The 27,560-nt window shown below is 40.5% G+C and overlaps 1 protein-coding gene across 4 annotated transcripts in view; it reads right to left on the bottom strand.

Annotated features, from left to right (window-relative positions):
* Window positions 1-27,560, bottom strand: part of MRG15 (MORF-related gene 15) — an 82,617-nt gene that overhangs the window by 11,125 nt on the left and 43,932 nt on the right. For 2 of the 4 annotated variants that reach the window (XM_068368601.1, XM_068368602.1), the window contains exons 6-8: window positions 20,653-20,700; window positions 2,698-2,891; window positions 175-347 (exon numbers count right to left, since the gene is read on the bottom strand). In XM_068368601.1, coding sequence (XP_068224702.1) covers window positions 175-347; window positions 2,698-2,891; window positions 20,653-20,700 — 415 coding nt within the window. The remainder of the gene's footprint in view (window positions 1-174; window positions 348-2,697; window positions 2,892-20,652; window positions 20,701-27,560) is intronic. The other 2 variants (XM_068368603.1, XM_068368604.1) reach the window with 1 other exon arrangement.

Raw genomic sequence — 27,560 nt, 5'->3', positions numbered from 1 at the left:
CTTTCTTATAGTTTATTACTAAATATCCTTTCCTCACTAGGCTATTTTTCTCTAATGGAGCCCTTGGGCTTATAACATACTGCTTTTCTCAATTGGGTTGTAGTTTAGCTAGTAATAATAATAATAACAATAATAATAATAATAAAAGAATAAAGACAAGCAACGTAATCTTACCAAACAGTCTAATCAGGTGAATAAATCCGTATATACTGCTAACTTGTTTATCTTTATGCTCCTGGAGGATGTCGGCGTACTGCGGTCTCTCGAATTTGTACAGGAGTTGCGTGCCCAACATGACATTGAAGTATTCACGCAAGCCAGCGACCACTTCTTGAACTGCGCTTTCTCTGCAAGGAAGCGAATGCGTCAGCCGAGATAAAATTACGAAGGTACATTTCAAAGGTTTAAAGGTTTAAATGAACGGCAGAGGCAAGGGACAATGATAATACCCTGGAGACTGACCATAGACCTCTCTCCCTCAAACCAGGGTGGGCCAGGCAATGGCTCCCCAGACCCCGAATCCGTAGCTCACAAGGATGGTGTGGTTGCAGACACTACTAGAAAATATCAGGCTTGGGTAGAACCCCCGTCCAACATATCGCCAGCCAGGGACTTTCCAAATAGGCTAACATAACCCTAAACACTAATTCTTTTAAAAACCGTAGCTCACAAGGATGGTGTGGTTGCAGACACTACTAGAAAATATCAGGCTTGGGCAGAACCCCCGTCCAACATATCGCCAGCCAGGGACTTTCCAAATAGGCTAACATAACCCTAAACACTAATTCTTTTAAAAACTATAATTCTCTTAATTATCTTAGGGTTGCGATGGCCAATGTGGTACCATCCCTGACTGACGAATACCAGACTGGGGTTCGATTCCTGCTTAAACTCGTTAGTTTCTTTGGTCGCTGCAACTTCACCATCTTTGTGAGCTAAGGATGGGGGGTTTGCGAGAGCTTATAGGTCCATCTGCTGAGTCATCAGCAGCCATTGCCATGCCCTCCTTAGTCATAGCTTAGGTAGAGAGGGGGTTTGCACGCTCATCATATGTATTTATATATATGGTCAGTCTCTATGGCATTGTCCTGCTTGATAGGGCCATGTCACTGTCCCTTGTCTCTGCCATTCATGAGTAGCCTTTAAACCTTTAAACCAAGAATACAAATTTAGTCAGGAAGCAAACTGTCTCTTCGCATCTACCCTGACAATTGAGTCTTATTTGGCTGTATAAAAGAATGCAGGTTATAAGGTAAAATGAAATTCAGTTTAATAACTGCATATTAACCCTTTACCCCCAGGCTATTTGGAACTTTCCAACCCTTAACCCCCAGGGGGTTATTTTTTTCAAGCACATTTTGCAATATATATTGCTTAAATTGGTTTAACAGCCTTAATTTTTGTCATAGAGAGGTCAGGTTGGTCTCATTCTCTTGGAAAATGCCTGAATTTTCTCAAAAAATTATCAAAAATATGAAGAAAAAAAATTTTATAGCATTTTTTTGCAAGGACGTACCGGTATGTCCATGGGGGTAAAGGGATGAGTTTTGTGAAACATACCAGTACGTCCTTTGGGGGTGAAAGGGTTAAAATTATTGAGTTTTCCTATAAAATAATTATCGCAGATTTTGTGTATGAATTATGGCAATTATTATGGGAATGTGAACAACTCAATTTCAGATACGGGAATGTGAATAACTCAATTTCAGATACGGGAATGTGAACAACTCAATTTCCAGAGACGGGAATGTGAACAACTCAATTTCAGATATGGGAATGTGAACGACTCAAGGTCAGATACGGGAATGTGAACAACTCAATAAAAATATTCTTATTAGTGTACTCTACAGTATTCAATACTTATAAGTTAAGAAGAGAAATTGAATACACAGAATTAACATTAATATCAAATCTGGAAAAAAGTTAAAAAGTATTAATGGTAAACTACTGCTAAACATATAAACAAAACTAATAAATAAAACAGAATTAAGATCCTATATTGTTTATCATTCAGCCTTTTAAACTGTGTTTTATACTATAATTTTGCTGGTTTATCATGTATGTATATATAGGCTAGGAACAGGACAATGCCCTATACTCAATTTTTTTTAATGAGCCGCATTTGCACGGACTCGCAGCGGTGCCCTTTTCGCTCGGAAAAGTTTCCTGCTACCTGATTGGTTAGAATTATCTCGTCCAACCAATCAGCGATCAGGAATCTTTTCCGAGCGAAAAGGGCACCGCTGCGAGTCGGTGCAAATCTGCCTCGCTAAAAAGAATTGACTATAGAGACTGACCATATTAATATATATATATATATATATATATATATATATATATATATATATATATATATATATATATATATATATATATATATATATATATACACAGTGTATATATATATATATATATATATATATATATATATATATATATATATATATATATGTGTGTGTGTGTGATCAGCGCCCAGGCCTGGTCTCCATCTACGCTAGGATCAAGGAGGACCAGGCAATGGCTGCTGGTCTCCAACTACGCTAGGACCAAGGAGGGCCAGGCAATGGCTGCTGATAAATCAGCAGGAAGCCTTATAGGCTCTCCCAAACCACTTATCCTTAGCATAAAAGGATGGTGAGGTCACAGACACCACAAAAAACTATCCGACTTGAGCGGGTCGCCAGGGACTCGACTCACTTATTAGGCGTATTGCTTTTGGTGCTCGTCTTGGCCCGGATGTAATCGGCCAGTATGACGTCGACCGTGACGCGGGCTGGAATGATCGGGAGTTTGCGCTGGCGGTTAATGAGGTCCCAGTCGTCGACCAGCGCCGGCTTCAGCTCGTCGGGCAGCTTCACCCGGACTTCGACCGTCGTCATAAACTGTTCTTCCTGAAATAGGAATGAAGTTGTAACTTTTTTTAACGTCCCGCAAATATATCTATAACGCAAATGAGTAGAAAGAAACTTGGGGGGTAAAATGCTACTTGCCAATATATAAGACATAAATACAAGTTCTCAAAAGTTAATTTATTAAAATATTTTTGATGTACAGTTAGTATTCATCATAAAACATCTATTTATCCCAAAATAACGTTATTATAAAGACCATCTAAATTACTGTACGTAAAAATCACCACACAGTCTTAGGTTTGCTAACCTGATCAAGATGAAAAATGATATAAGATACTACATGTTTTGAAACATTGATCTGATGACAAAATGATAAAAAGCATCACTGCCTTCCTGTAAAACAAAATGTCTGCTAGCAACTATAAGGGTCCCATTCGAGATTTGCTTTTTGTTAGTCTACTGGATATACAAGGGTTATAAAATATTACTGAGATGGTTATATATATTAACCCTTTTACCCCCACCATAAGGTTAAATTTCGAGCACATTTTGCTATATAATTTTTTAAAATTGCTCTAACAAGCTTAATTTTTGTCATAGAGAGGTCAGGTTGGTCTCATTCTCTTGGAAAATGCCTGAATTTTTTCAAAAATTATAAAAAATATGAAAAAAAAAAATTTAATAGCATTTTTTTGCAAGGACGTACCGGTACGTCCATGGGGGTAAAGGGATGAGTTTTGTGGAAAATACCAGTACGTCCTTTAGGGGTAAAAGGGTTAATAAATAACATTATAAATAATTAGCACAATACAAAAATAAACTATTGGTTAAAGCCACAAACCTGACCAGTACACCGATGCAAAAATATAAATTTGGATAAAAAGAACCATGCCAAAACTACTACGGGAAAATATAATCAAGTTTGGACGTTTGACGTCAAAAAATAATAAATATAAAAAAAATGATAGCACAATACAAAAATAAACTATTGGTTAATGCCACAAACCTGACCAGTACACCGATGCAAAAGATAAATTTGGATAAAATGAACCATGCCAAAACTACTACAGGAAAATATAATCAAGTTTGGAAGTTTAACGTCGACAAAAGATATAAAAAAATGAAGCTGATATATATCTGTAAAGTTACTTTGGTAAAACTACCTAATACATTACTGCTTCCTTACCTTTCCGTACAAATTTTTACATTAGTCTGGCTACACTAAGGAAGGTCCTCAACTTTCAACCATTCGGAAAATTATAAAGATCCAACCGTCTATTTACCAATTTTGGGGTTTAGATGACATCAAACAAAGGAACAAAAGGGGACCTTTCCTTTCTCCACTTCCCCCCAGCCTGAAGAGGGACTCAGCCGAGTTTGGCTGGTACTGCTAGGGTGCCACAGCCCACCCTCCCCCATTATCCACCACAAGTGAAGTTTCATAATGCTGAATCCCTTACTTCATTTGTGATGGATAACGGGGCAGGGTGGGCTATGGCACCCTAGCAGTACCAGCCAAACTCGGCTGCGTCCCTCGTCAGGCTGGGAGGAACGTAGAGAGAAGACGTCCCCTTTCGTTTCTTTGATGTCAGCTACCCTCCAAAATTGGGGGAAGTGCCTTAGTAAATAAATACATAGATCTTTACTGTGATAAAACAATATTGTATCATTTAACACAATAAGCAAATTGAGGATATTCTGAACTTAAAAGACAATCCCAGGTGTATTTACACTTAATAAGGCTGGTTACACTACTTAAAAGATAATCCTATCTGTAACTACACTTATATGATGAAAAACCTATCAAAATTAATCTCTGATACTAAATGCATACTTGAACAGAAGTCTTAAGCCTTTCACCCCCAGTGGATGTACCGGTACGTCCTTGCAAAACACTGTTATTTACATGTTTTTGCATATTTTTGATAACTTTATGAGAAACTTCAGGCATTTTCCAAGAGAATGAGACCAACCTGACCTCTCTATGACAAAAAAGGGATTTTGACGAAGGAAAAATCTATTTCTGGGGAGAGACCTGCGACGCCCGGTGAAAATGTCCTTCTTTACACTTTTTCTGATATAAATCTTCCAAATATACCAGAGAAAGATAAAAGCATGGAATGCAGAGGTTACTACCCTCGCGCGAGAACCTTGTGGGTGTCGTGTATACATCAGGGGCGTGTGAAAACCACTATTCACAGGCTGTCTTCCATTTAGATAATTCCTTCATCAAAGGGAAGGGCCGTAACGAGGCCCTAGAAACCACACTAAATTTTGCTGTTAGAGCGATTCAATTCAAGATATAGCAAATTGTGCTTGAAAGTTCAATATACCTTGGGGGTAAAAGGGATACTACTTGCAAAAACACAATCCAAAATACATACATACATATACTAAGGCACTTCCCCCAATTTAGGTGGGTAGCCGACATCAACAAATGAAACAAAAACAAAAAGGGGACCTCTACTCTCTACGTTCCTCCCAGCCTGACAAGGGACTCAACCGAAATAAAATATGATAAGCAAAATGTTAGAAAAACAAGATTGAAATCTCACTGATCTAGACTAAAGTTCCTACTACACAACACGGATGACAATGTACTCCAACGAAAATAAATCACACCAAGCTAGAAGTCGACAGCAATATTTCCTATACAGTGAACCCTCGCTACTTCGCGGTTCGACCATCGCGGATTCACCACTTCGCTAATTTTTTTCATAACCCATATATATATACATATTGGTAATAACAAAATCAACTTACTGTACTGAATAATCAATATAATCGATGCAAAAACTAACCTATACACAGATGTGTACAGTAAATGCGTTTGTTTCTTCATTATGATCAGAGAAACGTAAACAAAACATTGGTTGCCATTTTTTATCGTGCTTTTTGGCGTGTTTAGGAAACGCATGATATAAAATCGCCTTTAATATTTGTGCCTGTTTTAGTTTAGGGTACTGTAGTACATGCATTAAGTATTCTGTACATAAAAGGGTAGTTTGTTAACAGTACTACGTACAAGGGAAGGTTTTAAAAGTCTGAATATACATGTTAAATAAATAGGTAAATATGGTGTCACTACTTCGCGGATTTTCACCTATCGCGGCCGCGTCTGGAACCTATCTACCGCGATAAACGAGGGTTCACTGTAGCCTAAACTATGAAAAGAATCGCTTGAAAAAATCAGGTCCACTAACAATTTGAAGCTTTCAAAGCACGCTTTGTAAATCATTCCACGGTGTACATTCAATTGCATGCGAAGGAATATATATAAAGGACATAGAACTCGGCCTGAGAAAGTGAAAAATTAAGGCAGTACGACAATAAAGCAAATTCTAATAAATGTAAACAAAATATACATTCCATTTGGTCTTTTTCCTAAATTGACGTCAAACTGAATTATTCTTATTTCCGTATAATTTAGAGCAGTGGTTCCCAAACTGGGGGGCGCGCCCCACTAGGGGGGCGTGAGGACGATACAAGGGGGGCGTGAAGTCATCTGCTCAAAATTACTTAAAAGAACAAATATCTGTCATTACATACATGCATCCATCTCACTAAATTTGACCAGAAATTGGGCCTTAGTCTCATAAGTATTTCCAAATATTATATGCCATGTTTTCAAATTATCTATTCTTCAAATTGCAACTCAATTTTACCAATTTGCTAATATTCAAACTTTTTTTCGCTCACTTTGAACCAAATGTTTCGTTTTTAGTTACTGGAATGTACTATTATTTGTTTGAGTGGCTTTTATTATTTAAATGTAATACACACACAAATCTTTTTTCCTGTAAAATGCTAAGAAATAAATGTAAGAATCATTTCATAAAAAAGAAAAGAGAGGAGTGGGGGCGTACGGGTATACTGGAAGCAAAAAGGGGGCGTCATGTAAGGTAGTTTGGGAACCACTGATTTAGAGTAATATTATACCTGACAACCTTAACGACAGCTACTCTTCGAGGGAGGAAAATGTTTTCTAACACTGTTTAATGAGTTTAAATATTTCTAAGCAACAAAATCTATCATAAAACAGAGATACTACATAATCCAATACAGTCTAGATTGAGTACTATAACTAGCCCTTGACTATACAAGTTCTAAGCTTTCCTTAATATATAGATATGTAGCTACTGAACAAGGGACATTATCAAGCACCTTGAGTAACATCTATGTCCCACCACCGAAAAATGTCACAGTGTATTGTACGGTTAGACACAAGAATTCGTGGTACGTCTCGCTCTGAAGCGCGCTCAGACATACCCTTACTGCGCGGTAAGTTCCAGTGTTTGACCCCGCCCACTACCTTGGCCATTTCTCCCTAAACTATCTGTTTGGTTATTCGCCACAAGGTTCGCCACAAGGTAAGGGTGCGACATAGTACACATTATTATTATTATTATTATTAGCTAGGCTATAACCCTAGTTGGAAAAGCAAGGAACATCTGTGCCCACCTGTACTTCCTCCTACAGTTGTAAATTACCTAATTCTAAAGGGAATTATCTAATACATAAACTTAACCCTTTTACCCCCAAAGGACGTACTGGTACGTTTCACAAAACACATCCCTTTACCCCCATGGACGTACCGGTACGTCCCTGCAAAAAAATGCATTTTACATTTTTTTTTTCTTTTTTTTTTTTTTTTTTTTTTGGATGTTTTGAGAAAATTCAGGCATTTTCCAAGAGAATGAAACCAACCTGACCTCTCTATGACAAAAATTAAGGCTGTTAGAGCAATTTGAAAAATATATACATGCAAAATGTGCTTGAATAAAAAATAACCCCTGGGGGTTAAGGGTTGGAAATTTCCAAATAGCCTGGGGGTAAAAGGGTTAACATGTTTTCAAGATCTGAATACTTTATACGGCTTATATAGTCTCTTCCGTCAAATCAAAATTCTAAACTTCTGGACGAAAAATTATTCCTCAGGACTGAAAAAACTCTGCGTCAAATCAAAATACAGTGAACCCTCGTTTATCGCGGTAGATAGGTTCCAGACGCGGGCGCGATAGGTGAAAATCCGCGAAGTAGTGACACCATATTTACCTATTTATTTAACATGTATATTCGGACTTTTAAAACCTTCCCTTGTACGTAGTACTGTTAACAAACCACCCTTTACACCCTGTAATGTACAGAACACTTAATGCATGTACTACAGCACCCTAAACTAAAACAGGCACAAATATTAAAGGCGATTTTATATCATGTGTTTCCTAAACACCTAAAAAGCACGATAAAAAATGGCAACCAATGTTTTGTTTACGTTCATCTCTGATCATAATGAAGAAACAAACTCATTTAGTGTACACATATATGTACGTATGGTTAGTTTTTGCATCGATTATATTGATTATACAGTACTGTATGTTGATTTTTTTATTACCAATGTTTTAGTTTACGTATTTTTCTTAGGACTTCCAAATGAAATCTTTTTCTTTATGACGCCGCCTGAAACGACGGCGTGTACGCTCAGTAAACAACCACGCTCAGAACAAACAAGGCATTTAACACGCATGATGATAGTGATAAATAATGATACAGTACATACAGTATTTACAGTACAAAGCATTTACAAAATATGTTACCTTACAAATATAAATTATACAGTACTTGTACGTAGCAAAGCAGGAAAACAATTTGAGAGAGAGAGAGAGAGAGAGAGAGAGAGAGAGAGAGAGAGAGAGAGAGAGAGAGAGAGAGAGAGAGAGAGAGAGAGAGAGAGAGAGAGAGAGATTGTTTTACGTACGTAAATGTAAATTTTAAACAAAAAAAATATGATAGGTTACAACATGTAGACTTTTAAAACCTTCCCTTTAACTTAATGCATACAGTACGTACATTACTAAACTATAAAACAGGTTAAAGTAAAAAATAAAGATTGTTACTGTACTCACCACGAAAGAAGTTCAAGAAAAACTTGAATGACGATGGCGATGAATTTGCTGCACAGTAGAAATGATGATGATGAAGCTGATGATGTGTTCTACTGTGCAGTCAATGATAGTATTTTACGTCTCTTCAGACGGAGGTGTCTTTTCCTGGGACACCTCTTCAACTTCTTCAATTTCTTCCGAAGGCGTACTAGCAGGAGGAACTGGCTCTTTTTTGCGAGGCTGAAAAAACATTGTGATCGGAAGTTGTTGCCGCTGCTTCTTTTTTCGATCCAAGAGCATCCTGTAGGGAGTCGTGATGTCATCGACCTTGTTGCAGAATTGCATCGAGCGAACCATATCCTCGTCCCACTCTTGCAACATTTCTTTCGCCTCCTTCATATGGTTGCAGAACTTGGCGAGCCGTTCTAATGTTAAGCCCGTTTCTTCTACATTTTCTTGGGTCTCTTCCTGGGTACCCTCACTCTCTTCCTCACTTGCCGATTTCGTCAGGTCTTCGAGGTCTGCGTCAGTTAGGGGCTGGGAATGGCAGTCCAACAACTCGTCGACGTCTTCAGTCGTCATGTCGCCAAACCCGTCACCCCCAATTATGGCAGCCAACTGCACAGATTTCCATATTGCAGAGTGTTGGATTTCCGACGGAGTAAATCCCTTGTCGTCGTAAACAATATCGGGCCACAGCTTCTTCCAGCTCGCATTTACGGTTGCAGGTTTCATCTCTTGAAGTGCCTTTTGAATATTCTGCAGGCACGTGGCTATGGTGTACTGCCGCCAGTACGCCTTCAAGTTGAAGTCTTCATCCTCGTCATCTTGGGCAGCATCCACACACGCAACGAGGTCCGCCAAGGTATTCTTCGTGTAGAGGGCCTTGAACGCCCTGATAACCCCCTGGTCCATTGGTTGAATTAATGACGTGGTGTTGGGTGGCAGGAACTCAACCTGAACGCCCTCACGCGACAGGTCAGTTGCGTGTCCACCAGCGTTATCCATAAGGAGAAGGATCTTGAATGGCAAGCCCTTCTCTAAGAGATATTCATGGACTTGCGGGATGAAACACTGGTGGAACCAGTTGGAGGTCAGCATCTTCGTAATCCATGCTTTTTGATTATGCATCCAGTACACGGGAAGGAGATTCTTATTTTTGTTTTTCAAAGCGCGAGGATTTTTCGACTTATAAATAAGCCCCGGCTTTAACAAAAATCCAGCAGCATTGCCACACATCACGAGGGTAACGCGATCCTTGAATGCCTTAAAGCCAGAGGCTTTGGCTTCCTCTTTGAACAGGAAAGTTCGCGACGGCATTCTCTTCCAAAACAAGCCGGTTTCATCCATATTAAACACTTGTTCCGGCTTGTATCCACCTTCAGCAATAATGTTCTTGAAAGTCTGGTTCACGTAAGTTTCAGCAGCGGCAGTGTCAGCGGAAGCAGACTCCCCATGCAGGGAAACGCTTTTCAGGGCGAAGCGTTTCTGAAACTTCGCGAACCATCCTTTGCTGGCGGAAAAACGTTGTTTCTGACGCTGGGAATCAGTGGAGGTCCCTGGTTGAGGATCATCTACATCATCATCTTCTTCAGCATGGTCGCCATCGTCGTCATGAGGTTCCTTTGCCGCAAAATTCTCATACAAGCTCAAAGCCTTTGTTCGGATGGTGTTCGTATCCAACGCTATGTTCTTCTTCCGACAGTCGGCAATCCACACAGCTAAAGCACCTTCCATGCGTACGATCGTTTTATTACGCGTTGTAACGACTCGCTTCGCTGATCTGCTAAAGGTGATTGCAGCAGTCTTTCTAATGTTCGCCTCGTCCTTCCTGATGTAGCGAACGGTGGATTCGTTGATGCCAAAATGGCGGCCGGCGGCCGCGTAACTTCTACCATCTTTTAACATGTCGAGAAGCGTAACCTTCTCAGCTATCGTCATCATTCTTCGGTGGCGTTTAGGCTCACTACCAGCCTTACTAGAAGCAGAACGCTTGGGAGCCATTGTAACAGAAAGTTCAACAAAAAGTTCAACTTAAAACAGTCGCACACAGCACAGATTAAACTTCACAAAGTTAAGAACGTCTACTCAGCAATACGCGGAAAGAGAAAGTGAACGATGCAGACCCGCGAGAACTGTGATGCTGGAAGTTGAAGATGCGGGCAAAACACCAATCACAGGCTAGATAACAAAACTTGAGTTTTGATTCGTCATCTGTCAGCGCTTGAACCAATCACAACCCGTCTTACAGTACATGGTGCGTTGGTTACTCATAGAAGATGCCCCGCGCATACTGAACGTACGTAGATTAAGTACAAGGGTACCGTAATAATAATAAATAATGATAATAATACTGTACAGTACAGTAATAATAATAATAATAATGATTAATAATAATAACAATAATAATTTTATTAACAACAACAACAATAATAATAATAATAACAATAATAATAAAAATTTACGTACGTACGCTATTTTACGCTCTCTCTCTCTCTCTCTCTCTCTCTCTCTCTCTCTCTCTCTCTCTCTCTCTCTCTCTCTCTCTCTCGTACGCTTACAGTACTTATTCGAAATGTGATTTTTGCAACAAAGAATATTATTGGATGCAGTACTGTACTACGTACGTATACATACAAAAGATTCATGGAAAAGAAGCACATCCATTACAGTACACACCATTCTAATATGGTATGACTGCATCTGATTTGCGTTTCATGTTCGATTTAATTTTACTACGTACTGAATTATCGTATGATCACATTCTCTTTTCGTGTTTTATTTCTTTCTGTGCTGAATTATATATCATATGTAATGCAATGAACAATCAGTAAGAGCAGATATTACTAATTACAGTATTAATGGAATTACAGGTAACAAAATATCGTATTTGGTTATCTTCAGATTTCGCGGTATTTTCGAATTTTCCGGAAAATCCGCGATATGTATATATATATGGGTTATGGGAAAACCCCGCTAAGTGGTGAATCCGCGATTGTCGAACCGCGAAGTAGCGAGGGTTCACTGTATGTTATTTTCCTTAGTAAAATAAATTTTTGAATATACTTACCCGATGATCATATAGCTGCATCCCTGCTGCCCGACAGAAAAAAAAAAACCTACGGGAGGAATACGCCAGCGATCGCTATACAGGTGGGGGTGTACATCAACAGCGCCATCTGTCAAGTAGGTACTCAAGTACACGATGTCAACAACGAACCAATTTTCTCCTCTGTCCCACTGGTTCTCTATTGGGGAGGAAGGGTGGGTCCTTTAATTTATGATCATCGGGTAAGTATATTCAAAAATTTATTTTACTAAGGAAAATAACATTTTTCAATATCAAACTTACCCGATGATCATATAGCTGATTCACACCCAGGGGGGTGGGTAGAGACCAGCATAACAAGTTGACATTATGAGCTAAGTATTCCGTATTTCATTTTAGCAGTTATTCAAAATAACAAGCATAAAATAAATAAGTACCTGGTAAGGAAGACGACTTGAATAATTACTCTGCCTTTTTTAAGTACGTCTTCCTTACTGAGCCTCGCGATCCTCATAGGATGCTGAGCGACTCCTAGGAGCTGAAGTATGAAGGGTTGCAACCCATACTAAAGGTCCTCATCAAAACCTTTAATCTAGGCGCTTCTCAAGAAATGATTTTGACCACCCGCCAAATCAAGTAGGATGCGAAAGGCTTCTTAGCCTTCCGGGCAACCCAAAAATATTTCAAGAGAAAGATTAAAAAGGTTCTGGAATTAGGGAATTGTAGTGGTGGAGCCCCCACCACTACTGCACTCGTTGCTACGAATGGTCCCAGAGTGTAGCAGTTCTCGTAAAGAGACTGGACATTCTTAAGTTAAAAGACGCGAACACTGATTTGCTTTTCCAATAGGTTGCGTCGAATATATTTTGCAGAGATCTATTTTGTTTAAAGGCCACGGAAGTTGTGACAGCTCTAACTTCGTGTGTCCTTACCTTCAGCCAAGCTTGGTCTTCCTCATTCAGAAGGGAATGAGCTTCTCGTATTAACAGTCTGATAAAAAAAAGGATAAAGAATTCTCTGACATAGGCAAAGATGAATTCTTAACTGAACACCATAAAGCTTCAGACGGGCCTCGTAATGGTTTTAAAATAGAACTTAAGAGCTCTTACAGGACATAATACTCTTTCTAGTTCATTTCCAACCATACGAAAAGTTTGGAATATCGAACGATATTGGTCAAGGCCGAGAAGGCAGCTCGTGTTTAGCTAGAAAACCAAGATGTAGAACATGTAGCCGTTTCGGATGAGAATCCGATGTTCTTGCTGAAGGCATGAATCTCACTGACTCTTTTAGCTGTGGTTAAGCATATCAGGAAAAGAGTCTTAAAGGTGAGATCTTTCAGGGAGGCTGATTGAAGTGGTTCGAACCTGTCTAACATAAGGAATCTTAGAACCACGTCTAAATTCCAACCAGGTGTAACCAAACGACGCTCCTTCGTGGTCTCAAAAGACTTAAGGAGGTCCTGTAGATCTTTATTGTTGGAAAGATCTAAGCCTCTGTGACGGAAGACTGATGCCAACATGCTTCTGTAACCCTTGATAGTGGGAGCTGAAAGAGATCGCTCTTTCCTCAGATATAAGAGGAAGTCAGCTATTTGAGTTACAGAGGTACTGGTCGAGGATACGGATACTGACTTGCACCAGTTTCGAAAGATTTCCCACTTCGATTGGTAGACTCTAAGGGTGGATGTTCTCCTTGCTCTAGCAATCGCTCTGGTTACCTCCTTCGAAAAACCTCTAGTTCTCGAAAGTCTTTCGATACTCTGAAGGCAGTGAGACGAAGAGCGTGGAGGCCTTAGAGTACCTTCTTTACGCGTGGCAGACGTAGCAGGTCCACCCTTAGGGGAAGAGTTCTGGGAACGTCTACTAGCCATCGAAGTACCTCGGTAAGTTATTCTCTCGCGGGCCAGAGGGAAGCAATTAGCGTCCACTTGTCCCTTCGTGAGAGGTGAACTTCTGCAGTACCTTGTTGACAATCTAGAACGGAGGGAATGCATATAGATCTAGATGAGACCAATCTAGTTGAAATGCATCTAAAAGAACTACTGCTGGGTCCGGGATAGGTGAGCAAAGTATTGAGAGCCTCTTGGACATCGAGGTTGCGAAGAGATCTATGGTTGGCTGGCCCCAGGTGACCCAAAGTCTCTTGCATACATCCTAGTGGAGGGTCCAATATGTTGGAATTATTGTCCCTTCCTACTGAGACAATCTGCTAAGACATTCAAGTTGCCTTGGAAGAAACTTGTTACTAGTGAAAAGTCTAGACCTGTTGAACAGGAGAGGAGGTCACTTGCGAACTCGTACCATGTCAGAGAGTAGGTCCCTCCTTGCTAGGTGATGTACATCAAAGCAGGGAGTTGACTGTGTTCACCTCCACTACTTTGCCTTGAAGGAGAGACCTGAAGCTTTTCCAGGTCAGACGTACTGCCAGAAGCTTCTTGGAGTTGAAATGCATTGTCCTTTGACTCGAGTTCCATAATCCCGAGCATTCCCTACCGCCTAAGGTCGCACCCCAGCCTACGTCCGATGCGTCTGAAAAGAGAACGTGGTTGGGAGTCTGAACAGTCAGGGGAAGACCCTAACAAAGGTTGATAAAGTCCTTTCATCCAGTCAGACCAGACTTATCTTCCGGAAACCGGGATCGAGACCGCTTCTAGCGTCTTGTCCTTTTCCAGTGAAGAGCTAGATGAAACCGAAGAGGACGGAGGTGTAGTCTTCCAAGTGACACCAATTGAACCACGGATGACAGTGTCCTAACCCGACTCATCCACAGCCTGACAGGGCCGTGTTCCTTCTTCAGCATCTTCTGGATGGATAGCAGGGCTGGGGGTTGATCGTCTTGTTCAGCCATGTCCTCATCAGAGGGTTCCTCATCCGAAACTGATGAGGAAACGGCAACGGAGTGGGCAACGTCTGACTCGCTGAATCCGGTCGCAATGGTGGATGCGTGACGGAGCCGGACACAAGATCATGGTACTGCTGCACAGTCTGTGAACTGTCAACCATGGGGAAGCGAGGAAGTACAGCGACAACCCGAAACTGTCTAGACTGTCTGGGTTGTGCAGACAACCCCTTATCGGGTTGCTGAGGTTGCCGCACTGAGTCACAACAAGCCACCTCTGCTGGTTGTTGAACGTCTTCCTAGTGACACACTGAACGTCCACAACCACCTCCGAGAGTCGTTTAATGTCACCGTGCGACTGGCAACCCACACTGGGTCGCACCGGAGGAGGAACCATCTCAACTGGCGGACGTGAGTAGGATATCTCAGCGTCAACAGGGCGTACAACCAACCGGTAGGAAGGTTGTTGGCAAGAAGGTTCTTCTCCGTAAAAAATCCTCTAGCAAGGACTAAGCTTGGACTGCATGTCTTGCAACAAAGCCCAAGGTCTATGGGAGCAGGTGTGGCAACAGACTGGGTTAGCGACTGAAGCGGAACCATTTACCCTCCCTGGAAGCATGTTATGCTTTAATTAAAGTCCATAGGAGGCTAAGCAGTTTAAGGCTCCTCTCCAAATGACAGAGTCCTCAAGGGAATATCAGAAGGAGGGAGAACAGCACTTTCTCATCTACAGGAACCATGTCCGAGAAAAGCTAGGTTATCTCAGTGAGGGTTTCACTGGTGCATAAGCAGCAGACCAGAAGGCAACGTTATGAAACTGCTTGACAGTCTGTGAACTGTCAAAAACTGAACTGTCAACCACAACAGGTGCGTGAGGACATACAGCACTGGTGTATTAGTAGCAGACCAGAAGGCAACGCCATGTAACTGTTTGACAGTCTGTGAGTTGGCAACAACCAAAGCTGTGTGGGGAAGCCTCAACTCCTGACTGACTAGTTTGCTGCGGGCGAGTGGAGGTAACCACAGTGTGTTGCGGAGGCTGACACACCGTGTCAAAACACGGCAGCTTGTGGTAGCTCACGCACGGCAACGGAGAGCTCCGTGTGTCTGTGGGAGTCAGCATACGTCTGGCAGGGTCGACTGCGCATGGGTGGAGGAGCTCCCACAACAAGAGTGTGGGAGCAGGCAGCCATGCCGGGCGCACAACCGTGGTAGGCTGTAGGCCAACGGGTGCATCGTCAACCTTCTCCGCAGTCGGAGTGGGAGCTGGCAACAACAAAAGCGGAGTGCTGGTGCGTGGGAGGGACTGCCGTGGGTTGCGGAGCATGCCGCATTGCGTCAAAACACGGCAGCTTGACAGCACCTTCCCACTGCTGATGCGGTAGCTCACGCATGTCAACGGAGGGTGCAGCATGAACATGCGTCTGGCAGGGTCGACTGCGCATCGGTGGTGGAGCTCTCACAGGTGGAGTGTGGGAGCTGGCGGCCGCAGTATCTGCTGAGCGCACAACCGTGGCAGGTTGTAGGTTAACAGGTGCAGTGTCAACCTTCTCAGCAGGATACTCCTGCATGAAGGAAGCAAGCTGAGACTGCAAAGTCTGCCGCATGGACCACTAGGGTCTACCAAAGACGGCAACAAACGGAGCTACTGTCCGTTGTGACTGAGGGTCTAAAACAGCTGGTGCGGCAACAGACGGAGTTACTGCCTGTTGCGGTACCACCTTGCCTCTCTTGGGAGGTGTGCAGTCGTCGGATGACTGCAGCGAGTCCGAACTGACCCAGTGGCTACACCTAGGCCGTTGGACTTGCGCGGAAGGGACCGACTTGCACTTAAAGCTGCAAGATTTGGTCCATGGTTTCTGCGAGAAACCTCTTCCGCAGACGAGGAATAAAAGGGCTCTCTCGTCTTTATGTGGGTGGGGCGATCACGTCGGCAACGTGTGTAGATACACCCGAAACCACCGAGGGAAACGTCTGTTCGTATATCAAGGCCTGTGGAACCCATAAGTCCTTCGACATTACTTCTCCCCTGGGCTTGGGAGCTTGTAAGAGGTATCGGACTAGGTGAACAACTGGCACGAACAGACGAACCCTCGAACGCAACATTGTAACACTTTGCGCATATCACTTTTGATTTTCTGTTTGCACTTATTTCACTGAAATCGAAACTTTAAGTGATTTGTACCTGAAACAAGCAATCCTATCCTTCATTAAAAGGTAGTAATTGCGAAAACAGTTTTACAATGCAACAGAAAAACATAATGAAAGATAAAGAATTCAGTGGCTGGAAAAGAGACTAAACACTAGATCAAATAAACTACGTTTAAAATCTCTCACCGCATAAAGCCTGGGAACAAGAATAAAACTCTAGAAACGTTTTACCTTCTTCCCCTACAGCGACTAGGGAGAAGAGTAAAAAACGAGAACAACGTTACCCGCTTGAACGAAACGTTTATTCTCCTCTCTCTCCCTCCGTCTCTATCTCTCTCTCTCTTCTCTCTTGACTTAGAACCTGAGAGAAGAGCCCAATATATATCGTTAAAACATATTATTTGCTAAAGGAAAAAACTGAAAGGTTTCCCAAATAAAAAGTTCCTTTATTAGAATTAAAACCATTTAAGCTAAGAAAGAATGAACGAAACGCTAGAATCGGTTTACTCTCACTGCAACGTGAAACCGTGAAATACTCTCTCTCTATCGTAACGATAGAGCGCATGTTGAACGTTCTGAACGTCAACAACTGCGGAGACTAAACTAAACGTTAGATCATCTTTGAAAACAGTACGAGACTATCAAAGAAATTCTTTCAAAAACATTAAAATTAAAAAAGTATAAATTCTTAAAAGGAAAATATGATATGACGGGCTCAATGTTAATTAACTTCGGTTCCAAGTAAGGACCGCCTACTATTAGGAAAGGTCGCATATAAACAAACATAAAAATTAATTTTATAAGTTTATAATAAATGGAAAGTTAATCGAAGAGGCCTATAAAGGCGGAGAGATATAAAATAAATAGATCTATAATTTGTTAAGCAAAATTACCAAAAACCTAAACACACTTCCGTCTAAGGGAAGGGTCGGCCATTTAAAAGTGAAAGAGAGTCCATACTCTCTTCGTCACCAAAATTAAATCTATCCAAAACGAGTTCAAGGTTTGAAATGAAGATAAAACCCCTGCATAGCGAAAGCTCAAAACTGGAATAGTGTACTTCACCAAAACGTTGTGAAAACAAATCCAGTTAGGGACGGCGTATTTAGTAGGTCTTGCCTGTGGCACGACAGAGGGAAAATTGGTTCGTTGTTGACATCGTGTACTTGAGTACCTACTTGACAGATGGCGCTGTTGATGTACACCCCCCACCTGTATAGCGATCGCTGGCGTATTCCTCCCGTAGGTTTTTTTTTTTCTGTCGGGCAGCAGGGATGCAGCTATATGATCATCGGGTAAGTTTGATATTGAAAATCTAAACTTCAAACTTCTGGACGAAAAATTATTCCTCGGGACTGAAAAAACTCTGTGTCAAATCAAAATTCTAAACTTCTGGACGAAAAATTATTCCTCAGGACTGAAAAAACTCTGCGTCAAATCAAAATTCTAAACTTCAAACTTCTGGACGAAAAATTATTCCTCAGGACTGAAAAAACTCTGCGTCAAATCAAAATTCTAAACTTCAAACTTCTGGACGAAAAATTATTCCTCTGGACTGAAAAAACTGCAACGCTATACAAAAATTTGACGTCCTAAGGAGTACTATTGCACGACAACTTTACTGACCCTTCTTAAACTAGAGCAGTGATTCCCAAAGTAGGCGGTGGATGGATATTGGTTGGACAGTGAGGCAAAAGGTGTATTAAGACCATTTTAGAAATAATATCTGCAGATTTCTACTGAATAATCACTTGTGTGTGTTTGCTTCATATAGCAGCACAAACACTAATGCAAAGAAATATAGTTATGCGATTTATAGGTCATAAAATTGACCTCCATCTGTTAGTGGAGTAGCTAATGATTTTAGCCTTCTAAAAGTCTGGCTGGGAGGAACGTAGAGAGTAGAGGTCCCCTTTTTTGTTTTGTTTCATTTGTTGATGTCGGCTAACCCCCCAAAATTGGGGGAAGTGCCTTGGTATATGTATGTATGTATGTAAAAGTGTTGTAAATGCTGTAGAAGCCATTCAGTAAGTGGAAGTCGTGGTTTAGCCCATGATCACTGGCAGTTCTATCCTCCGAGAGCCATATCATCGCTTACAACCCTTCCAGAAGGTTAATAGCTACATCACCACTTACTCTCACTGCACAGTCTCTATGTTAAAAAACACTTCCAGAATTCTCAAATCACTGGCCAAGGGGGCACCAGCCTTAACCACTTTAGGAACCACTGTCGTGAATGCAAGCTTCTATTTTTAACTATCTACATTTCAATTCTAACAAGGCATAGACTAAATCCTAATAACAGATATGGTTAGTCATACTACAAAATATATGAAGGAAAAAACCACAAATTCCCAATTAAACTCCCAAATAGAAAAAAAATCTATATAAGCACCTGAACATTGTTAACATGCAAGAATCAGGATACGATCTTAAATATTAGCATTTGTCTCGACAGTTAACTATTATGTCAACAAGACATTTGAATACATATCTTAATTTTGATAGCTATGAATCCTTTCTAAATTTGTATCAGCCAAAACATATTCATATATGTAATTTAATTTTTAGTTTTTCAACCATCCTCTTACGAATCAAGATGCTGGTATTTCTCTAGAGAACACACTGTGAGAAATACATTTACTATTCAATTTGTAGATCTAATTAATGTGACATATAAAAGCTTGTAAATGAATTCAGTACTGCCATCTACAGAACTCTTGGACTCTAGCTTGTACTTAAGGTTTGCAGCCGATGATGCTCACAGTTCCGTGATAGGATTCAACTTTCTAGAATAAGTCGAAATTGCCATGAAATGAATACGACATACAGACAACCATTACGTCTTTTACTACAAAATCATGTATAAGGATAAAATAAAACCTTTTAGAATAAGTCGAAATTGGCATGAAATGAATAAGACATACAGACAACCATTACGTCTTTTTCTACGTAATAAAATAAAATTAATTTACTCTTTATGAATATTTCCCTGGGCGATGCCTCCAAACTTCAATATAATTAAAATATTACCAAATGCCATTCAACTAAAACAAAAACCACAAGAGCTATTTAAAGTATCGACTTTACTATCATCCTATCATTTGTCGTACTGTCAATATTAACCCTTTTACCCCCAAGGGACGTACTGGTACGTTTCACAAAAGCCATCCCTTTACCCCCATGGACGTACCGGTAGGTCCTTGCAAAAAAATGCTATAAATATTTTTTTTTCATATTTTGTGATAATTTTTTGAGAAAATTCAGGCATTTTCCAAGAGAATGAGACCAACCTGACCTCTCTAAGACAAAAATTAAGGTTTTTAAAGCAATATAAAAAATATATATTGCAAAATGTGCTGGGAAAAAAATAACCCCCAGGGGGTTAAGGGTTGGAAATTTCCAAATAGCCTGGGGGTAAAAGGGTTAAAGTACCGACTTTACTATCATCCTATCATCTGTCGTACTGTCAATATTAACGTGATAATCTACTGCGATGGAGATGACTGAAGGTGACTAAACAAACACATCATCCTCTGAAGTTTTCCACTTCACAACCCACCATACCAAAGCATTTCAATCATTGAAGAAAACCCTTTATACAATATGGGAAGACTGTACAGTATTAAACAAAAGTATCCCTTTTATTTTTGGCTTTAGAGAGAGTAAAAGTTGCTCCTGATATTGAAAATAAAAAGCAAAAATATTTCCTGCATCATTCCTGAGGTCACTCGAAACTATAGACTAATTCTACGGACATGAGGAATCCCCTGCCTCAGAGGGACGGTTAGCTATCTACGACAGTCACGGGCTAGACACAGGACACGCAATGCACTTAGGAAGTAGAGTCAATGAGAGGAGAAGACATAGTTACATTATCTACAGTCCGGGAAACGACGTCTCTGTCCTGAGGTGCTCCAGTCTGCAAAAACAACAAGAGGGAAATTTGTGGTAGTATTATCAGTTTCAGTGTTAGGAAAATGGTCTGGTTAATTCTTAAATCAATATGAGAAAGTAAGAGTTGGCTGAATTAATGCCCGTACACTTCGCAAGGATATGAGATGTCCGACAGCCGCACAATGCAGCAGGCAACGGTGTGCTTAGCAAAAGCGAAACTGTTGGTAACAACGGCAGTAAAAAAAAATGTTGCCGAACGTATAAACACACGATCAAAAGCTTTTTTATTAATTTTTCATAGGGCAGTATAGCAAAATATTGCTTTTTGCTTGTTGGCACTTCGTAAAATTAATAAAAAATGCTTCTGATTGCGTGTTTACAATCTCAGCGACCTTGTTTTACAGCCAGCCGAGACAATAGTTCCTCTTTCGCTAAACAGCATTACCTACTAAAATGCCCAACATTCGGACATCATTCGGACATCTCCTTAGCTTGCTGTTGAGTGCACAGGATTTACTGACGCCAACTGTACTACCTTAAGTCTAAAAGACACCATTCAAGTCAGCAGTAGCCGCCTGTCTGTGCTCTTCTTGAGGTTACTCACTGCATCTGGTTCCCGTAGGAGGAAAATTGCAAAACAGTCTGCTACAAATATCTATTTAACCTGTAACTATTTTTAATAAAAAAACAAAAGGAAAATCTGCATACTCTAGTCACCTGAAACTATTTTATTGAATAGAAATGTAATTATTAATTAATATTTTTAGTAAGGAGACCTATTTAACTGTTAAGCATAATGGTAATAAAGAGTTTTCTCAGAGACACTTAATAACTTCATAGTGTGCTCAAAATTTTGCTTGGAAACAATAATATAATCAACATTTGTAGAGAAAATTTCTGAATTTCTGCATCTACTGTACAATACGTATTTAAATTTTCCACAACTTAAAAAGTACGTCATTCAATTCCTAATAGCATATCAGAAGTAACGTTTACAAACTGGAATTGAAAAAGATACAAGACTTAGTATATATCAATACATGCAAAGGATATTCTTAAGAGAGACGTGGACATGCGCCATTTATTCAACAACAGATGGCGATGAAAGAAAATAGATTCCACAATAAGATCCATCCATATACCAAAGGCACTTCCCCCAATTTTGGGGGGTAGCCGACATCAACAAGAAACAAAACAAAAAAGGGGACCTCTACTCTCTACGTTCCTCCAGCCTAACCAGGGACTCAGCCGAGTTCAGCTGGTACTGCTAGGGTGCCACAGACCAGATATGAACATACAGTAATCTACCAAGCTTTTCAAGTCTCAAAGAACATACCTAATACAACATGTGTAATGTGTATAAAATTACATGATTAAATCCATGACCCACGAGGTCAATGTAGAAGTTTGGAGCGAGTGTGAGAACGCCAAATCAGTCGTAAGCAGGATGCGAAAGTCAAGACCAATGTAACATTTTCCATGAAGAGTAAACAAAACAAACCGTGAGAAGAGTTGTCTCTCAATCGGATACAGGTGCCTTCCGGTATCAATGTTGTGTTTACATATATCATTAAATGCTGAGATAACTAACTAGACGATATCATCAATATGGATATTTTAGTTAGTTCTGAGCAAGCTGTCATACGGAATGGTCATCCGACCAAACCATCTATACTCCTGTGATGGAGATGTTAATAAACTGTTTTAAAGTTATGTTAACTTAGACTTATTCAGAAGAAGTAACCTACAAAGTCTAAACAAATAACACATTGAAGGGAATTTGATTGGAACAATTATGTGTGTTTATAACAGTACCACACCAACACATAGAGATGACATGTTTCACTGTTTGACAGCAGTAAAGACATGAACTATATCTCCACTCTCCCCACAATCTAATCCACGAGACTCAGAGAGACAGAAAAGGAGGTTAATGCATGGCAGAGCTACATATTTGAGAAGAATAATCTAAAAGCCCAAGAAGCCTTTGAGAATGGGGAACTTTGAAGGTACTCCTTAATACTTGACCCTTTGCCATTTTGCAAAACAAAACTTTTGACGAAGAAAATAGAATTTCTTACAAACTTCTGATGTGAGCATTTAAAAATGCAATCTGATTTTGCTAGTAAAAAAATAAGGTTGTGTTGGCTGATGTGGTAACGTCCCTGACTGGTGAATGCCAGACAGGGGTTCGAGTTCCGCTCATACTTCCTTAGTTCCCTTGGTTGCTGCAACCTCACCATCCTTTTCACCTAAGGATAGGGGTTTGCATGAGCCTATAGCTCTATCTGCGGCGTCATAAGCAGCCATTGCCTGGCCCTCCTTGGTCCTAGCTTGGGTGGGGAGGGAGCTTGCGCGCTGATCATATGTATATATGGTCAGTCTCTAGGGCATTGTCCTGCTTAATAGGGCAATGTCAATGTCCCTTACCTTCGGCATTCATGAGCGATCTTTAAACCTTTAAGTGGAAGAACCAAACAAGTTGCCTGAACTTCCAAAGACAAACAGTAATGACTCCTGTACTTTATACGAGTTACAGTTAAGATGACATTAACTTTGGTTCACAAGTTTCTTTTACCCCTTTTACCCCCAGGCTCTTTGGAAATTTCCAACCCTTAACCCCCAAGGGGTTATTCTTTCCCCAGCACATTTTGCAGTATATATTTTTTAAATTGCTCTAACAGCCTTAATTTTTGTCATAGAGAGGTCAGGTTGGTCTCATTCTCTTGGAAAAAGCCTGAATTTTCTCAAAAAATTATTAGAATTATGAAAAAAAAAAATTTTATAGCATTTTTTTGCAAGGACGTACCGGTACGTCCATGGGGGTAAAGGGGTGGCTTTTGTGAAACGTACCAGTACGTCCTTTGGGGGTAAAAGGGTTAAACTGCTATGAGTCAAATACGACAACTTACCGTCAAAGATAACGGTAACCCATCCATGAAAACTCCGGAATAATTAAATTTTAACAATACAGAGGAGAATTCAGCTAGTACCCAATTTCAAGATGAGAAAAAGTCCAAGTTACCGATATGACCAAATCGAACAGGGAAAATAAGCCAGTTAGGAAAGGAAACAGATAGAACAGTGCGACTGAGTGTACTCTCAAGCAAGAGAACTCTAACCCAAGACAGTAGAACACCATGGTACACAGGCAATGGCACTACCCAAGACTAGAGAACAATGGTTGGATTTTGGAGAGTCCTTCTCCAGATCTGACAGAAACAAATGACAAAACATGGGTAGCCTCTACAAGGATCTTCAACTGTTCTTCAGGAAGATAAGTTCCTAAGACTGCTAATTGAAAGGAAGAAAAAGTACACAAAAGAGTGCAAATGAAGAATAAACTTTTCATAACTTTATAAAATATTATTGTGAATCTACCACAGTGATTACTGAATACTGGTTACTAAGACAAAATAATAAGAATTATTTGTTACCCAGTCTTGGATTCCTTTCCACAATTGATGACCACAGATAAAAACAATAATCTCCAGCCGAGAAGTATACCGTCAACCGTCTCATTCCAATCAGGAACGACGAACGTCAACCCAAATGAAGTTCTACCCGTAGTTCTAAGAGGATTTAAATTCTCAAGAACGAGAAAAGGTAATAGTAGTCTTAAGAAAAGAACCAACGAAATCTTGTCAAGGAAACAACCAAAAGGTTCTTTTTACTGATTGAGCAAGTTTTGGAGCTATAAGTTTGTTATACCAGAATTTCACAAAATAAAACCTTAAATTTTGAGAGGGAGTTGAAAGTATCATGCTGAAGCAATCTTGAATACCTGAGAGATCATTAAAAAAGGGAATAATTCTTTCAACTTTGAACTAAGAGAAAATTTTATAAAAACAAATTTTTGCAATGTATTCACACATGCACAGAGATAATATCGACAAATCAAACTTTTAAATAATTTGTATTTTTCTTAACTATACATACCCAAGTCCTTTATTAGGAGAAAGATGGCTGATAGGAATTCAATCAAGTGCAAACAGCTTCGGAGACTGGAGGAATCTCTAAAGGTTTCAACTGACAGAGAAGTGTTATAAGGGGGAGTTTTCTAGGGAGCTCGAAAAACGTGCTAACGGATCTGGGTCCCACTCGTCTCGTGGTAAGACGGAGTGATCAATGCTCGGTGAATATACCAGAAAAATGATTGGATAATCCGCGAGCAAAACGCTCGGATAAATTGCCAGCAAAGTGCTCGGATAATCAGTGAGCAAAATGCTCGGATAATCAGCCACCAAAATGCTTGGATAATCTACCAGCAAAATGCTCGGATAATCAGCCACCAAAATGCTTGGATAATTTACCAGCAAAATGCTCGGAAAATCAGCCACCAAAATGCTTGGATAATCTGCCACCAAAGTGCTCGGATAATCTGCCACCAAAGTGCTCGGATAATCTGCCACCAAAGTGCTCGGATAATCTGCCACCAAAGTGCTCGGATAATCTGCCACCAAAGTGCTCGGATAATCAGCCACCAAAGTGCTCGGATAATCTGCCACCAAAGTGCTCGGATAATCTGCCACCAAAGTGCTCGGATAATCTGCCACCAAAGTGCTCGGATAATCAGCCACCAAAGTGCTCGGATAATCTGCCACTAAAGTGCTCGGATAATCAGCCACCAAAGTGCTTGGATAATCAGCCACCAAAGTGCTCGGATAATCTACCAGCAAAATGCCTGGATAATCTACCAGCAAAATGCCTGGATAATCTGCCAGCAAAACACTCATATAATCTGCTTGGATAATCTACCAGCAAAATGCTCGGATAATCAGCCACCAAAATGCTTGGATAATCTACCAGCAAAATGCTCGGATAATCTACCAGCAAAATGCTTGGTTAATCTTCCAACAAAATGTTCAGTTAATTTGCCAAAATAGTCAGGTTGAACAAGGGGACAGGTGAAGGAAGTGCCGATGAAGCCACGGGTGTTGGAAAGCGTCCTCAAACACCAGGAAATTCCTGTTTAGCCATGCGGACAACAGAGATCACAGGGGATCTTCAGACAAAGAGGCCTTTCTGTCGTACAAGGGGGCCGCTCTCAAATTACAACCTGAACCTAGCAACCAAATGTTTCTGATAGAGAATATCTCTTGCTGACAGCTTTACAGCGTTCTCCAAAGCCCACATGTTCACCTGCTTTGCAGTCAAGCAGAAACCTAGCATAGGTGTGACTTAGGTATGTTTACAATTTTTCCCAAAAGGTTAAAAGGCATTAAAATTGACTGGGGAATGAAATTCAATGTCAAACCAAGGAAATAAAAGTGACACTTCTATAAATCGTCGTCGTCGGCGGCGCCCACTCGTGTCCGAGTATTGGGTTCTGTCGTTAGCCATCAGCCTCCTATGAGAAAGAGATGAAGAAGGGTGGAGGAAACGACAGAATGCCAGTAGCTGGGTATATTGTTTTGGGTGGTCGTGGCTTTGCAACGGCCACGCACACACACTTGGCCCACACCGTTTTCACCGCGGCTCAAGACATATGAGACAGGCGGCTTCTCCGATGTCGGTTGCATCGGGCTGCCGGGTTCTTGTTATGTCAAGGCCCGCCTTGTTGCCTGCCCGACAGGCATTGCCCTCTTCTATAAACATGTGAAAAACAAAAGGTGGGGGGGCAACTCAGAAGCACAAGAAGTGTCAGTGAGAATACTTGACAGCTTAATACAATGAGGACAGTTTTAAGTTCACTTCAAAGCGTAATATTCCTGCCGTGTCACGTTCATCACTGAAACTTGAAGAAGCAAGCCCAGCTGATCTTGCATCTATTCATATAATGGTAAGGATAAGAGATGATCCCTCCAGAATATGGAATTCCATAGAAATGCATGACTTGCATCAAGAGTATTTGTACTTGGATTTCCTGTCATATCTACTTCCAGGTCTGAAGACTCAACTTCCACTGCTTCTGAAGTGCCTCGGGGGTGATATATCCTGCTACAATCAAAAAGAAAGAGCTACACAAATGCATATATTAGAGGAACACTATGGGAATATCACTGTTTGAAAAATTGGAAAAAGATGAAATGAGAATAGAGAGAATAGAAGGCTTAGTGGAAATGACAGAGAGGGAAGCAGAGATGCGGGTGTTGGGACCGAGATGGTGTGGGTACATGATGAGGATGGATAGTGGGGAGGGAATGAAGAGGCTTTGGGAGGAACCTGTTAGAACATCGAGAGGGAAGCAGAAAATTAGATGGCGAGATAAGGTAAAGGATGATATGGAGAGAAGAGGTTTGATGGAAGAGGATGACATTGATAGAAGGCATTGGAGAGGGCCGCATCACCGACCCCTTAATGAAGCGGTAGTAGTTTGTATTTGCGAAGGAACAAGTTCACACAGATGTAGATGGTATCAAGTCTTACAATATCCATTTGGACAACAATCAACATTAATATTTCAATTTTCATCTAGGCACTTGTCTGCCCAACTTATTCAAGACAGTCCTACAACCATACTGTCCAATTAGATTATTTTACATTACTTGACTAAATATATTCAAAGTAAAGTTTCATTTTCATCTTCACACAACCAAGCAACCCATTAACTATCAAGCATGACTTTGACCTACGAACATTCAAGGTTATTTTCAATAGATTTTATCTAGTGAACCCAGATGCAACGACAATACCTCCAGAAAAGTAATGGGAAAATGTAAAAGTGATACATGAGGTGCCTTCGTTAATATCTAACTTATTACTTCAGTAAAATATGAAAAGGAATACTCAAATACTGTACAGTCATCCCTATTGTATCTTGACACCATAATGTGATCAATATGCAATCTAGCCATGAAGTGACTACATCAATATGGCAGGTTCAAATACTTTGTAGAACAATTGCTTTGAAGGCAGGATGATGAAGTTTATTCCGAGGGTAAC

Source organism: Palaemon carinicauda, unplaced genomic scaffold (assembly GCF_036898095.1).
Source record: "Palaemon carinicauda isolate YSFRI2023 unplaced genomic scaffold, ASM3689809v2 scaffold248, whole genome shotgun sequence".
In the NCBI taxonomy this organism is placed as follows: Eukaryota; Metazoa; Arthropoda; class Malacostraca; order Decapoda; family Palaemonidae; genus Palaemon; species Palaemon carinicauda.
This window is presented reverse-complemented; position numbering and strand designations above follow the sequence as displayed.